Raw genomic sequence first — 15,228 nt, 5'->3', positions numbered from 1 at the left:
CTGAATGGAGATCGGATCGATCAGGCTAAGCTAACGTTGTATATGTTCCGTCCACACTCACAACAACGGCCTACAGACCAGCGACTGTATTCGCCATGACACAGACAGTCTGTGGTTTGTACTTGCTTAACTTTTGTCCAGTTTCTGAACAGATATGAGGAGCTGTGAGTGCTAACTGCTGATGTTTTGTGGTTCGCATTGAAGATGACGTCCCGGCAGTTTTACGCAGCGTCGCTCCACCAGCCGAACAGCCAATCGCACGCCTACAGTGCGTTACTATAGTTACTACCCCAGTTCCTAAACTGTAATGGAAACGCAGCATAAAGTGAGCCGGGCCAACCAAGGCCTAACCATACCGTACTAAGCCGTGCGAGGCCCTGCTGTGGAAAAGCGCCATCAGAGGAAGAAGCGAAGCAAGCCAAACAAACCTAGGGCAGCTATTTAAGGGGATGACTCCGTTGTATAATTACAAATCACTTGTAAAAGTTCCTTTTTTTATAACAATCAAGCATATTTAATTTGCTGTTATTGATTAGAAATGATATATTCTCAATAATAAATCCTAATGATGAGATACAACATGCTAACATCCCTTTCTGTAGTCCACAATGCGGTACGTGAGAACCCCCACTGGGGGGCAGCACAGGGCTGAGAGACGGCAGAGACTCGGCTACCTTAAGATCACCACAATGGCAGAGAGTATTATTTAACCTTTAACTGGTAAAGTTACTTTAACGTAGTAGTTCAAAATAGCCAGATTTTGCAAAAAAGTGTGCACATTTTGGTTCTTGACTGCAGTTAAAATAAATGTGTCTGTTTATCATTTTAATTTAAAACTAAGGTTTGTTTCCTTGTTTAAATACATACAAAGGAGTTTGTATCTTCAGGGTTGAATGCACTTATTGTAAGTTGCTTTGAATACAATTGTTAGCTAAATGTATCTAATGTAGAGCATATTTACAACTCATTCACCTCCCTTTTTGTATTTGAGCTTGGTGAATCACAGCTGATGTGTTCCTGAGATGTTTACCCCCAGCCCCATTCGTACACCACGGTAACTTTGATGTTTCTGCATACCTTGTCATAGTAAGAGCTGCGGTCCATGGGAGAGTCCTTGTGGAGCTGGTGGCGAGACCCGGGGTTCTTCCCCATCCCTCCGTTGTAGTCTCCCATGCCGCCCATGTCCATACGCTTGTCCTGCACCATGCCTGTTCCCGTCTTCATGGAGTCGTCAGGAGAGTCTCTCTGCATGACGGGACAATGGATTCGAAAAGACCAAAGATGAATAAAATTGCTGCATATTAACAAGGTTGGTTGCAACCGTTGCCTAAAAAATATTTTACCAGCCATTTGTATTAATATATTGTGAATGTAAAAGTAAATGAGAGACAACAGAAGAATCATTAGAAACAGGACTTACAGAGAAGTTCATGCTGTTGAACTGGTTGACGAACGGCCTCATCCAGGGCTCATCCTGTTTGCTGACTGGTTTGTTCATCTGAAACGTAGTACGACAAAAGACCAATGGTTAAACTGGCTGCTAATGCTTCCAGTGTCTTCAAGTGTTTCCCAAGGGGAAAAATATATGATAATTTCAGAAACAAAATAAAATCCATTCTGCAAAATAAAGACGACGGCTACAATTACTTTACAAATGATGTGCTTTGCTATTTAATATCCGGTGTTCTGTGAGAGTAAGGATCTATGTTTTCATGCTACAAACGCGCTAATTCGTTGTCCACGTACCTTGCTGGACACTTTATGCTTGTAGCTCCAGGTGTTTTGGTCGTGGGATCTGTTGTCCTGTTGGCTGTTGCTCCACATGCCGATCTCCACCTCCTCTTCCTGGTCCCAGCTGTTGCCCTCCCCCCCTCCCCACGTCTCCATGGGCTTGGGACCTGGAGCTACTAAGAAGGAAAGGACAGAGGAAGAAAGTGAACACCAACGAGAGATTGTAAACGTTGCTGTTGGAAAACTAAAAAGATGGATAACTGGCGACTGTAATGGAAATACTTCATGACTCCAAATAAATGATGTGTGCTCCTACCAGGCTTGTGCTGTCCGCTCCATCCAGGCGCAGCGGAGTCTCTCTTATCTCGGCCGGGCTCCTCCCAGGTGGAGTTGGTCTCCATGGGTTTCCCCCAGGCAGACGTCCCGTTGTCCACTTTTACAGGTGGAGGAGTGGGTGGCTCCCACGTCGAGGACTCCTTCTTCTTGGCGTACGGCTCACCCCAACCTGGTGGAGAAGAGGGCAGTACCCGTTAGAAGGACGATACACTCTGTGTGGTTTTCATTTAAATGTTTTATCATTGTTGAAGACTTAAACCAGAAGGTAGCAAAGCAAAAATAACAACCAAAATAAAAGCAAAAAACGTTTTGATAATATTTTTTTATAAAACTTGTCATTATTGAAAAAATGCCACATATCAGGGTTTCCGCTAGGATTTTTTCTTGCCGGTCAAATGTCCGGAAATAATTTATTTTACCGGACAAATTTGAAACGTACCGCTCAAGAATAACAAGAACTGTGTAGCAGAGTTTCCGTTAGCAGGTAATTAATGGACTATGACCAGCTGATGTTTAAAACTCAGTTAATGGGGCTTATTTTTATATTGCTTCAGTTTATAATCGTAACTGATCGAAAAGTTCTGATTAATTTTTCAATAAATGATGTGCTTCAACAACATAATTATTACATTCAAACAAACTACTTATAGTAGATAAAGTACATTATTCAAAAGTTTACATAAACTTTTAATAATAACACGGGAGAAACGGAGCCTCTCTTTTCTCCTTTCCCTCTCCCTCTCTCCTGACAGCCCGTCAGTTTCTCATGCAGCTCGCTACATTACATGTTACACGAGACATGCTGACTGCAGTGGGACTCGAACTTGCTATCCTCTGATTCGAAGATCAGCGCATTAACCCACTGCACCACGCCCTAAACAGTGGGCGGGGCTTCAGGTGATCATGCAGAGCTGGGTGTCTCTGTCAGACTGAGCAGCTGATCTCTCTCTCTCGCATCTGGTTATACTTCACTCGCGTTTATGTCCATATCGATCAGATGCAGCTCTCCTGATCGGGCCTTTATAGAGAGCACCGATCAAACTATTAAGAGTGAATATCGGCCGATAATGACCGGCGGCCAATCGATCGGAGCATCCCTAATTATTACCAGACATTTTGACCGGCAGGTTTTGAATTTACCGGTTTTTAGCTGGTAACATTTATTAAAAACCGGTAAATTCAAAACCTGCCGGTCAAAATGTCCGGTAATAATTAGGGATGCTCCGGCTGGTCTAATTACCGGCTAACGGAAACCCTGATAATATATATATACGATTATGGTGCTATTTCTTAACATTATCTGTAAAACCAATTTGTTTTGTTGAACCTGCAGGCTGGGATATCATTGCAGCTCCATTATAATTTATTAAATTGTCTTTTTTAAAATCATGTTTAGCCAAATATTGTGCTTCCTGCGATTTGAACATTGGACTAGTCCATATTGCGACTTACATAGCATTTGGATTTATTTTGCAGACCACTCCACACATCTCATTAACAATGCTGCTGCAAGTTGACATTGTTTGTTTCCTGCTGGAATCAGAGAACAGAGCCCTTCTCCTGTCTCTGGGGAACACAGCGTTAACTTGTTTATATAAGTGTTGTTTACCAACTATTTTGTGTGCACGGACCCCTGTGCACCCTAAAAATGTGCACGTTAGAAAGTCTCCCATTTCAGCTGACAACTCAGACGTGCTCCAGAAGGCATTTCGGGAGATGCCAGGGATACCTCCCCTTAAAAATAGGACATATCATGGGGCTGCCTCAGGCTCCAGTGTCCCTCATGTGACTGGGCATGCTCCAACACAAGTACTCGCACATGACAACAAAAAGAAACATGCACACTGAGCTAAACATACATGCAGTAGCACACTTGCTATACACTTTAAACAGGAGTACGTACACGTTTGTACAGATGCAAACACACATCAATAGATAAACAGTAACCTTAAACTGAAGTTGTAAAGACTTTAAAAAATATTATTTCTAAAAGAATCGATGTTCAAGTACAATTTTACATTTGTTTAAATTCTTTTCTCTAGTAACACATCTGTAAATACATATAAAATGTTATCATCCTAATTTCCCTTACATATTTTTCTATTAAAAGGATAGTGTGTTTTTCTTCATTTTTTTACATTTAATTTTTAAAATTGTAAATCTACATCCTGGTCCTTTCTCTCGTTACAGTCGCTAGCTGCTCTGCCCCACCCTTCCCAGTTTGCTGCTCCAGTTAGCTCACTCGACAGCAACCCCAAATAACCCCAACCCCCCTTTCTCAACCCACTTCTACAGAATGGCTGTCTTACTCTTTTTACTATTCCCCGTCGTACACTGGAACTACTCCTATTACCAAGCCAAGACTAAAAGCCAGTTCCTACAGTAAGCCCGAATTGGCGGGTGAAAGAGAAAAAAAGGGAGGTGGAAAAAACGAGAAGAGAAAAATCGATGCTCTTAGCATTCCAAAGGGGTGACTCAACCAGCTTTACAAAGAGCCTTCAACATAGACAACACCGTAGGGAGATGGGGGAGAGTGTCTGGACGAGATTGTTTCCATGTCCTGTGCAGATTGTATATGCTATTGAATACATATCTGAATCCACACGTTTTAATTGTTTGTACTGTCCAAATCCTTTTAAAACCAGCCGTCCCAAAAAGAGAGTGGGTGGAAATTGGGGATTTTTATTCTATTCAAGGCTGCACCATTTAGACACTCGTACCATTTCAGATACTTGCTGATGTCCTAGCATTTATACATGAATCTCAATATTGCTCAAAGTAAAACATTTGTAATCTGCATGCTAATCCACCCACAGTCAGTGCATGTTATCTGAAGTGTGCATTTGAGAGTGTGCAAAACTAAGGAAGCAATTGAAAGGCTGTCATTCAAGTGTGCAGCGATGAAAGTATCCCTGCAGGCTAACAACCACTGAAACGTGTAATGACAAAACATTTGATAATTTGGCTGCAACATCTAGTCGGGGAAAAACACGAGAAGGTCTGGCTCAGCCATTTTAGAATAGTACACAATGGGTGTAAAAATGTTGTGCGTAACACCACACCTTTTTGTCATTTCATAGTTGTGTTAACGAGTGAAGCTAGGGAGTTGAAGTTTTGGTTATTCAATACCTTTTATTAAATGTAACGCATAGATTAATAATGCATATGGATACAAATAACAGCTGATTAATTTGGCTTCATCTGGCTTCTACCTGCGCCGTGTCAAACATACAGGTGTGAACTGTACGTGCCTTCAAAACCTGCGCATACATATTTAAACTTACTGTTACAGCTTTTGTCCTGGGCCATAGGCTGCACGGGCGGAGGAGGATGCATGACGCTGCGAGGCGGGTGGGGCTGGTGCTGAGGGGGCTGGTGCTGAGGGGGCTGGTGCTGAGGGGGCTGGTGCTGAGGGGGCTGACTCGTAGCCTCATGCTCTGATTGTCTGGTCTTGCTCCACATGTTGCCAGCTCCAACGCCGTGTTTAGCGGCTGGGAAGAGAGTTAAATCAAGTTCGAGTCATCAAGTCAATAAGAGGTTCGAGTTTTGAATGATTTAGACTCTGCAAAGCAGTTTTTGAAGGGATTCCTAGTGTGCTCAGTGTTTACCTGGTTCTCCCCAAGCTGCTGTCCCATCATCGATCTCATTCCTTCTGCGAACAGACTCAGGAGAAGGCTCTTCCCACCCAGATGAAGTTTCCTCCTTCTGAACTGCTGCGGGAATTGGGCCTCCTTGCCAGCCTGGTGGAAGAAAACACAAAAAGTGAGCCATCAAGTGCGTGTCCTCCCACTTACGAATTCTGTTTTGGTGCCCTATGGCCTTTTCTAAAGATTTGTTTTAACATAGTATGCATTTCTCAAATGTACATCTCAACATTTCAGTCTTTTTTAAAATGTTGTTGTCCATTTAGTATTAACTTACATTGTATCAATTGAAAGGTCCGTAAACTATACATAAACTAAACACAGGCATATTTAGACTTGCTTATAAACAAAAATATAGGATTCTTGATTTAAAAAAGAGATTCTGATTGGATGAATACTCCAGATAAGTACCTGCGGGCTTGGTGGGGGGTGGATTGGTTCGGGACATGTTGGCTTCAGGAGCTTTCCCCCACTCGCTGGCGGGCTTTGGATTGTGCTCACCCCAGTTCTGGTTGTTCTTTGCGGGCTCGACCCAGCCCTGGCTGTGACCCTGAGGGTTGGGTTTCTGAGGGTTTGAGTCGCCCCAGTTGGAGCCTGGGTTCTGGGTGCTCCGTTCTGGAGTATTTGATCCTCCGCCGCCCGCCCAGGTGCTGCCGCCGCCGCCGCTGGTGTTGGTTCGGCTCTGCTCGCTCCAACATCCGGAGCCTGAGCGGTTGCTGTCGCTATCCCTCTCCCGCCCCTCCCAGTGGTTGTTGCCCCCTGCTCTGGGTCCATCTCCACCGTGACCCCAGCCCTCCCTTCCATGTCCACTCTGCGAACCCCAGCCTTGCTGCTGCGGTTTGGGCGCATTAGTCCAGGTATTGGATCTAACAAATAAATAAAAAAGATCAGTTACTCAATTAGGCGTCACATTAAACTTGCTTCAAACTATATTTCTGTGTTGTTCAAATCAGTATTTCTGAAATGTCCAATCATTAATTACCTGTCGTCTTTGTTGGTGTTATTGCTCCAAGTGTTACTGTTGTTGTTGCCACCCTTGTAGCCGGATCCATCGTTCCAGCTGCTCTGCCCACCTCCTCCGTTTGCTGGGGCTTTATTGTCCCAACTAGAGTTTTGTCGCTCGCCCCAGCCAGAGCCTCCTGGACCTGGACCCGAGTTGCCCGGCCCACCACCCCAACCTGCAAGCAAACCAAAAGGGAAGTCAATCTTTTGCCGACTTTTTTGTGTGTAATTGTGGTCTTACTTTAATGTGTGTTAAGATCTCTAAAATATATCCACAAAAAAGTTTAATTATCATGATTTTCCTACCTCCGGAGGTCTGGGAGGGAGCTGCCGGTGTTGCTGTGCCCCATCCGGGGCCTCCGCTGCTTTGCTTTCTTTCGTCACCTCTAGGAACTTGTCTATTAACGGGAGAGTTGACATCCCAGGAGGTGTTCTGTCGAACGGGTGTCTGTCCCCATCCAGTGTTGGAAAGGACTCTCGGGTCCACGTCGACCGGGGGCACAACCGATACTACTGGCCCAGGAGGGATAACCGTTCTGTGGATTCCCCCTTTTGACTGGTCTCTGTCGGCGCTGGATCGGCCTCCGGAGCTCTCTCCGCTTCCCTCACTTCCTCCAGAGCGGCCCCAGCCTCCAGTGACGCTCCCTGAGGCGTGACTTCCTCCTACACCCCCTCCTACTCCCCCTGCCCCTCCTACTCCCCCTGCCCCTCCTACTCCCCCTGCCCCTCCTACTACTCCCCCTCCTCCTCCTACTCCCATGGCGTCATCCTCCAAGCTCTTCCAGCCATTGTTGGCAGAGCTTCCTTTATGGCTTCCAGCATCTGATTGGTTGATACCAGGAGCTGTCGTTCCCCATTCTCCATTCGGCATCTTGTTGTTGGATGTGGTAGAGGACGATGAGGAAGAGGAAGAAGACGCGCTGCTCCCCCAGGGCCGGGGTATCCCTGCTGGAGGGCCCATCGTAGTTTGGTTCCCATTTCCTGGCGTTTGGCCTGCAGAGCCTTGGACTTGATTACCCCAGGAGTTGCTCTGAGGCTGGTTTGGGTTATTGGCAGGCCCCTGGTCCCAGTGTGGGGCCCCAGTGTTATTGTGGTTATTATTACTCTTGTAAGCAGCAGTAGAGGATATTTGGGGGTTCCCGGCCTGCAGTAAGGCAGGGTTTTGTGGGTTCACAGTGTCTGCATTTAGGGGGCCCTTTTCACCAGGGTAGGTAGTTGCGCCCCAAGGCGTACCGAAGGTCCCAGGTCCTCCCAGCTCTCCTTTGGGGTGCTGGGTGGCTGATATGGAGTTTCCATTTGCCAGCGGACTCACGTTCCCTCCTCCAATAGAGCCCCAGGAACAATCCCCGCTGAGTTGGGGTGAGGCTGTAGAGTTTGGTGGACTAGAGGTCATTGTGGCGTTAGTAGTAGTAGTAGTAGTATTCATCATAGTGTTATTTGGTCCATTGGATTCAGTGTTAAGATTGGTCAGCTGTAGGCCACCATTTGCACTGTTGCTGCTTTCTAACACCTTGCTGCTTGCTGTACCATTATTCACCTCGGTGTCTTCCATCGTACTGCTGTTGTTGGGAGCTACCATGCCGCCCCAGCCAAGCGTGGGGCCCTGCTGGGGAGCTATACCCAGTTTCATCCCCTGAGCCTGAGGAGGCCTTTGGCCCTGGGACACTGAGCTTGGATTCTGTGGCCAGGCACCATGGTTGGCATTTGGGTTTAAAGTGTTTGGGTTCAACCCTCCATTGATGCAGGGGGTGCTTCCTCCAGAGATCATGTTGCTGCCCCAGACACCACTGTTATTGACGGGCTTGTTGTGGTTGCCCATGTTATTGCTGCCAATACTGCTGGACCCAGCCGCGGAGTAGTGGGAGGACCCGGTGAGGTTATTATTTCCGTTATTTGCACCGCCGATGCCTCCCATCCCTCCGCCGATTATCTGACGACTGTTGCCGTTGCTGTCTCCGTTCACCGAAACGCCGACCATCATGTCGGAAGTCACCATAGAGGAGGGAGAAGAAGCTGTAGAAGACACAGAGGAAGGAGCATTTGCTGACATCATCATCACTGTCGTCACAGCGGCGAGGTTTTTCTCCGAGCCGATCGAGGAGCTAGAATCTGCGTCCATGCATTCTGACGCCAACTCTGGGTCCGATCCTGACCCACAGCCAGAAGAGGAAGAAGACGAGGAGCAAGAGAACGAGGAAGAAGACGGAGGCCAGACGGAAGAGTTGGTTGAAGAAGGGTTGTTGGGTTTGTCGGTGCTTCCGTCCACTAGGACTTTTCCCCAGTTGGTGTTGCCGTCACCGCTGCAGGGAGAGCCAGAGGACCAGGGGGAAGGCTCATACTGCGAGTCCAAGCCAGGGTGCTCCAGACCTGCAGAGAGGAAGGGTGGACATGGCAGGGGATAGGGTTAGAAAAACATTTAAAATCAAAATCAAACAATTACCAAAGGTGCAGATTCATCACGGTGAAGAAAATGTTGGGATAGTAAAATGTACTTTATTAAATGAAACCGTTCGAAATTCGCCTCATTCACAGTGGCTTTGTCATTTTTCTATTTCCTCCAACTTTCAGCTACCCAACTGTTCTGGATTTGATCAGTGCCAGGGCTGAGCCTGGACACAGCTGCCACCATTTTGTCACCACAGCGGGACCCAGAAGCATGCCAAAGCTATAAACTAGGATTCAGGGAGGGCAGCCGACGACCATCAGCGGGAGAGGGGAGATGGCAATTGTGTGTGAAATAGCAGGAGGGAGTGACACCAGCTGAAATTAACTCTAATCCTATTTTTCCTGATACAAAACCACTGTCTGAGAGCATCTGCATTCAGACTTGGCATGTCTCTAAAATTAGACTCCAGAGAACACTTATGATCTGCTACTTGTGATTTTGCTTTCAGGGCCATTATGAACACACTCAGTTCTGACTCAAGTGCCTGCATTTTCAGAGCTGCAGCGGGCCCTCTGTGCTGTGCCGTCATTATTTGCCGCATTTTCGTAACTCAAACTGCATTTGTGCAGTGGGAGCCCATTCGCTGTGGTAATTAATGAATGAACATTTTTACAAGAATACTGGTTTAATGTGAAGGAATTATTATTAATGTGCAAGACTAAGATAAAGAGACTATATTTGTAAAGGAGGATGTTTTAAAAACACAACTGACCTTTGGTCTTTTTTTTTATGGTTTGAAAACAAACATGAGCTTTGCAATCAGCTAGTTTGTGAGCCAAGCTTACCACAGCAAGGCCAGGGCATTGGCTCTGACGAGGCTCAAAGCAGCTCAGCTCCATTTTATTTGAATACTCAGGGTATCTGCAGGAATCCTGAAGTCACATGCAATACCTTTAAAGACCTTTTTTAAGACCCTTTCCGTACATTTTAAGACCTCATCGCCACTTGGAGTTTTAACCGGTTACATTTACACACTTTACCTCAAATGTACTATATACAGTATTGATTGTCCTTCCTCCTTATCTTCCAACCATTTGGACGCAAACTTGCATTTCTCCATAACGATGTTTAACAACCTTGCGCACCATCAAGCAGTGAGCGTGCGATGTCCTGTTCAGACGACGTCAAATCCAACGGGATGCCATAAATAAACTACACAGAATCACACTACACACCTACGCCATGATTACATTCAGGCAGACTGTAGAATACAACCTCTTTGGACAATTTATATACTTATTGAAAACAAGCTACAAAATGTAACACCTTGGAAAATGCCGTTTAATACTTTTTAATAGCCTTAATTTTCGCTAAATTGATTTATCATCTTTTAATACTTTTTAAGACCCCGCAGACACCCTGTATGTTTCTGTTCCGATCTCTGTTGCACGTAACTTGTTTGCTTGCCAAGTCTCCTCTGGCACCCTTTCCACACCCACTTTCATCTCTTATCAGTTTCTCTGATAAGCCTGGAAAAATGAGTCTGGGTTTACCGAGTCTGCCGATCACAGAGCAGAGAGAGCCAAAGGAAGACATTGGGAGGAAGAAGAATGAAGAAGCGCAAAAGAACGGGAAAGAAGAAGGCTATGTGTAGTCACCTGTTTGATTAGGGGAGTGGCTGACGGAATCCCGAATGGGAGCCATGCCTGGAAACAGAGAGAGAGGAAAGACTGTCAAACAGACTTAAAGCGAGTTCGAGAGAAAGCCATAAGAAAACACACAGCGGAGATGTTAGAAAGTTAATACAGAACAGGACATTCAATGGGAATCAAGCAAACAGTAAGAAAAACAAGTTTAAAGTCAGAGGGGTTGAAAATTAGAAGGACTTGCAAAGTAGAGGAGTATTAGTACAGACCCTGCTGAAACTAGGTCAGTATTTACAGTTGATCATCTGTATTACAATATTAACAAATATTTCAATTTAGCAAGTAATTGTTTCATGTTTGTGTATTTCTCCGACTCGTCTGAGCTGAATTTGGTATTGGTAAAGCCAAACCATTTGCATCACTTTCAAAAACCTCAGGAGACTAATAGCTGCCTTACCTTTAGGTTAATAATGCTAAACATTATTATGTTTTCACGTTAGGATGTTATTTTGTAGTCTTACACAAATTGGAAATCTGCTACTTTTCTGACAAGTTTATTTTGTTTTTACAACTATAGGGAATATAGGGACAAGTAGAAACTCATCAGAAGACATGTGCCAGAACACACCCACCTTGATTGTCATGTAAATGAACAACTATCTTCCTGCCTATCCAAGAATGTGTTATTGGCAGACAGATTGTTTTTGTAGTCTTGTGTCTGTGTACGTGTTTGAGAATGTCGGATCTAATCGAGTGTGAAACAGTTTTCTTGCATTTGGTTTGTTCTTTTTTTTGTAGTTTACCTGTGAGTGCGGCTCGTGGCCCCGGGTCGAGTGGAGAACGAGTGACCTCCGGTTCTAAGGTGGACCAATGGGAGGTCAAAAGGACAAAGCTCACAGGGCACAGCCCTCAAGCGCCTGAGGTGAAGAGGCAGGGCTTGTCAGAGCGGGCAGCAGGCTGATCGTGCCCCCTTGGCATTGCTGAGGACTGTATGTGTGTACGATTGTGTGTGTATGTGTATTTGTGGGGAGGGGGAAGGGGGGGAAGTTGTTTAGATTTAGGACTCTGTCTTGACTTGGTATGCTCTGGCACTGCGGAGAGAGACAGAAAGAGAAAAGAGAGAGATGGTAAGGTTAACATTTTGAACCTATGAATTATTAATAACTTCAAAAACAACCGTTTTAAAATCAGGACATTCATCACCAACAGCAAGGGTTTCCAGATCATTTCAGACACCAGGATGACCTCATGGCTCATACTTTTATTCTAATTCACAGCATGAACAGAACATAATCAAACCATCATGCAGTCACCAACAATGGGAAAGTTTCACTTGTCTAGCTATGGAGAATTGGCCTTCTGTTGACTGTGACAGTGTAAGGATCGCCACAAGGACGTTTGCAGTGAAATTGTGTCTATCATTACTGAAAAGGGCAGTTGGCTTGCTTGATGTCGTCCTCACTGGCTTTTAATTCAGGACATTTTACTGGTATCAGTGTACATGTTTTATTGTATCGTTATCGAACTCTTTGTTTTATTTGTATTTCTATCAGTATTTGGTTCTGGTTGTTCTGTTAAGCACTTTGTAATGCATCCTTATATGAAAGGTGATACAAAAATACAGTTATTAATTGTATCGACTATCAACACCTCTAACCCCCACCTTTCAAAAAGCGAACAAAGCTGATCACTTTTCTTTTAATTTCCACTTGGCATCTCCTTAGCCTTGATGCACAGCTTCATTAAAACCGAGATGCAGGTGAACTCCAACTGTCACGACAAGTGTTGGCAGCTTCTTCCATTTTGCCAATAATGTTTGGGAGATACATTAGGAAATGTTTTGACCCAGGGTATAAACAGCTTAATCCTTTCATTATGTGTTTGTTTGTTTGTTAAGAGTCATTACATGAATCTCTCTGTTGCCATGAGATTAAGAAAAGTACTCCCAAGTGAGTCAGAAAAGCAGCATGAAAAACGAGTGGGAAGTAGACAGACCACCCTGCACACCTTCTTAAAGGGGATGCAAGTGTATTGGTTCAACTAGATTAGAGTTATACAACAGGCTTAAAACTGGCAAGCAACATCTCTTATCCTGATGCAGAGAAAGAAAAGAGGCGAGGAAACGACCTGGAACGAACTGCCCTTGCTAATCAGACGGGCTCCCACACTGTCTGTTTTTAAATCCCGTCTATTCTGGTTTGTTTTGTGTTCGTATCTTTTACGTGATTTTATACTTATTTGTATGTTTTGTGAGCCGAGTAGTGTGATTTTATATATCTCTCTGTACAGCACTTTGGTCTGGAGGTTTTAAAGTGCTATATAAATAAAGTTGGATTGGACTGGAAAGCACAAGAGGGCGGTTAAAACATTAAGAGGAGGAAGAGGAAAACGGCACACCTCAACATCCTTCAGTAAAAGTGGACCAGTGCATTTGACAGCGAGAAGTGTGCGTTTGTGTGTACGTGTCTCCCGACCTTTTCCTAGAGAAGGTTAACAAGTGTGCTGGCTCTCTCTGCCTGCTGCAGCAGTACACAGGTCTATTTATAAGCCTCCAGTTCAAATAGCAACCACTCGGGTCACTAGCCAATATGATAAGAGAACAAACAAACCAGTGTGTGGCCAGTAGACAAGTTTGCAGATGCAATGAAGCTTGCATCTGTTACAGGTTTGAGCGTGTGTGTCAGACTTTATTGATTCTAACACTGCATGGTTTGTTTATTGTAGTAACCGTATAGCAACAACACAAAATCTGCCAAATATTGCAATTCAAGCAAAGGTTACTTTGAGACGCACAAACCAGCAACTAAAGCTATAAAACCCTACGGACGCACGACGAAGAGGCCAAACTCCACCTTTGTTAACTCACAGCTCCCTAGCTATCCCGGGCACAGCGCCAGCATCTCAACATGAGGCCTGCCAGAAGCTGCTGAGCTACCCTCTGGACCCAATCAAAAAACAGACGGGACAATGATATGATCATCATTACAAAACTTGCTTCCCAAAGAAACTGTCTCAAAAGTATTTCACAGCAGAAGCCGCATCCAAAACGCAAACCAGCGCCAGGAAGGAGAAGAAGGAGATTTGACCTGAAGCCTCCGGCAGCGCTGAAAAGGGCAAGCCCATTCCAGCTTACGGAGCTGTTTACATACACAGATCTTGACTCAACCTTCCTACATGGAAAGACTTCTGTCAAGCCCAAAGCATTACATTCAACGAGGCTACACAGAGAAGTACCGCCTGTCCTTACAAGGCAGTGTAAAACAAAATAAAGTAGAAAGACACTTCACGAGACGCATTACTCATCATGCACTTAACGGTGGTAAAAATAGTCACTTTTCAGACTGCAATCAAACATTTCCATTAATCAAAATACAAGCCTACATCTACAAAGTATTGTTTACAAGAGCTAGCTTGCATTTTTACGCATATGTGGTGCAAAATGACCGATGAACCTTGATTACAACACCATTATTAATGTGTGCAAATGCGGCTTAACCCGACTGAGTATAGGCGTGTTCTTTGCTCGGTACAGAGTACAGTTTGTTCCTCTCCCCCCCCCGTGTTCCCATCTGAGAACAGCTTTCGTGAGGGCCCCTGGAGTTGGCAGCGGCCCGACTGCTGCTATCATCTTACAGACAGAGCGGGTTGAGAGAGGGGAGGGGGGAGGAGAGGGAATACGGGGACATGACACAAACAGAGAGTGTGTCTAACGGGGGAGAGAGAAAGAGGAAATGTGAATAAGCGAATGGCAAAAAAAGCAACAAATGTAAATGTGAGGAGAGAAGAGAGGAATGTGGAAAAAGGAGGGACGAGGAAAGAAAGAGCCTGTCGCTGAGGTTGATGTGAGGAATGCAGCTGCAGCTTCTAACATGTATAAAAAGGAAAGAGGTCAACTTCCTGCAGTCAGCAGCACATGCACCCAGTAGAATGTGTGCTCCGTGTAACCGGCAGAAACTGAAGATGCAAAGTGGCCTATGAGCCGGAGAGCGGAAATGATCCATAGAATGAACCGATAAACGTCTTTGGCCTTGTTTTCCACCTCACCGGTTACATAAACTGACCGAGAGAGTAGGAGTATAACAGAGGTGGATCTAAAAAAAAACACTAAAAAGCAGGTTGACTAAGAAAATTCAAAAAGGTACAAACTGTTTTATGTTGGATTCAAATCAAGATGTGTTTTGAGTTCATAGGTAGCTTGTTTTGCCTGATCTGTATCGTTTAGAAAGTGACGCCAAACACTTACCTACATACACAGTGAGGGCGAGCTAATGGACAAACAATGCATGCCAAAAAAAGCCGTTTGACCTGACATCCAAAAAACACCCTCCCGTCTACTGAACATTGCTTTAAGCTGACGGCATTTTCCCCGTGTGCTTCTGTTGCCATGCAACTGCAAAATCTATTTGAAGCATGGTGCTTTGTTGCCAAAAGATGACGTATTTTTAACACCATTTGCATGCTGCTAAAACACATCCGGCTCTCA

General features: G+C 44.9%; 1 protein-coding gene across 4 annotated transcripts in view; it reads right to left on the bottom strand.

The window, feature by feature from the left end:
- LOC117451203 (trinucleotide repeat-containing gene 6A protein-like) overlaps positions 1–15,228 on the bottom strand; it is a 49,258-nt gene that overhangs the window by 16,542 nt on the left and 17,488 nt on the right. For 3 of the 4 annotated variants that reach the window (XM_034089374.2, XM_034089378.2, XM_034089375.2), the window contains 11 exons: positions 11,549–11,836; positions 10,758–10,805; positions 7,020–9,080; positions 6,694–6,889; positions 6,123–6,577; positions 5,676–5,807; positions 5,352–5,558; positions 2,048–2,236; positions 1,747–1,907; positions 1,421–1,498; positions 1,078–1,245 (listed from right to left, as the gene is read on the bottom strand). In XM_034089374.2, the coding sequence (XP_033945265.2) occupies positions 1,078–1,245; positions 1,421–1,498; positions 1,747–1,907; positions 2,048–2,236; positions 5,352–5,558; positions 5,676–5,807; positions 6,123–6,577; positions 6,694–6,889; positions 7,020–9,080; positions 10,758–10,803 (3,693 nt within the window). In that variant the 5' untranslated portion in view covers positions 10,804–10,805; positions 11,549–11,836. Of the gene's footprint in view, positions 1–1,077; positions 1,246–1,420; positions 1,499–1,746; positions 1,908–2,047; positions 2,237–5,351; positions 5,559–5,675; positions 5,808–6,122; positions 6,578–6,693; positions 6,890–7,019; positions 9,081–10,757; positions 10,938–11,548; positions 11,837–15,228 lie in introns of those variants that run through there. The other variant, XM_034089376.2, reaches the window with a different exon arrangement.

This window comes from Pseudochaenichthys georgianus, chromosome 8 (assembly GCF_902827115.2).
Source record: "Pseudochaenichthys georgianus chromosome 8, fPseGeo1.2, whole genome shotgun sequence".
Taxonomy (NCBI): domain Eukaryota; kingdom Metazoa; phylum Chordata; class Actinopteri; order Perciformes; family Channichthyidae; genus Pseudochaenichthys; species Pseudochaenichthys georgianus.
The sequence above is the reverse complement of the archived record's forward strand: the minus strand, read 5'-3'. Positions and strand labels throughout refer to the sequence as shown.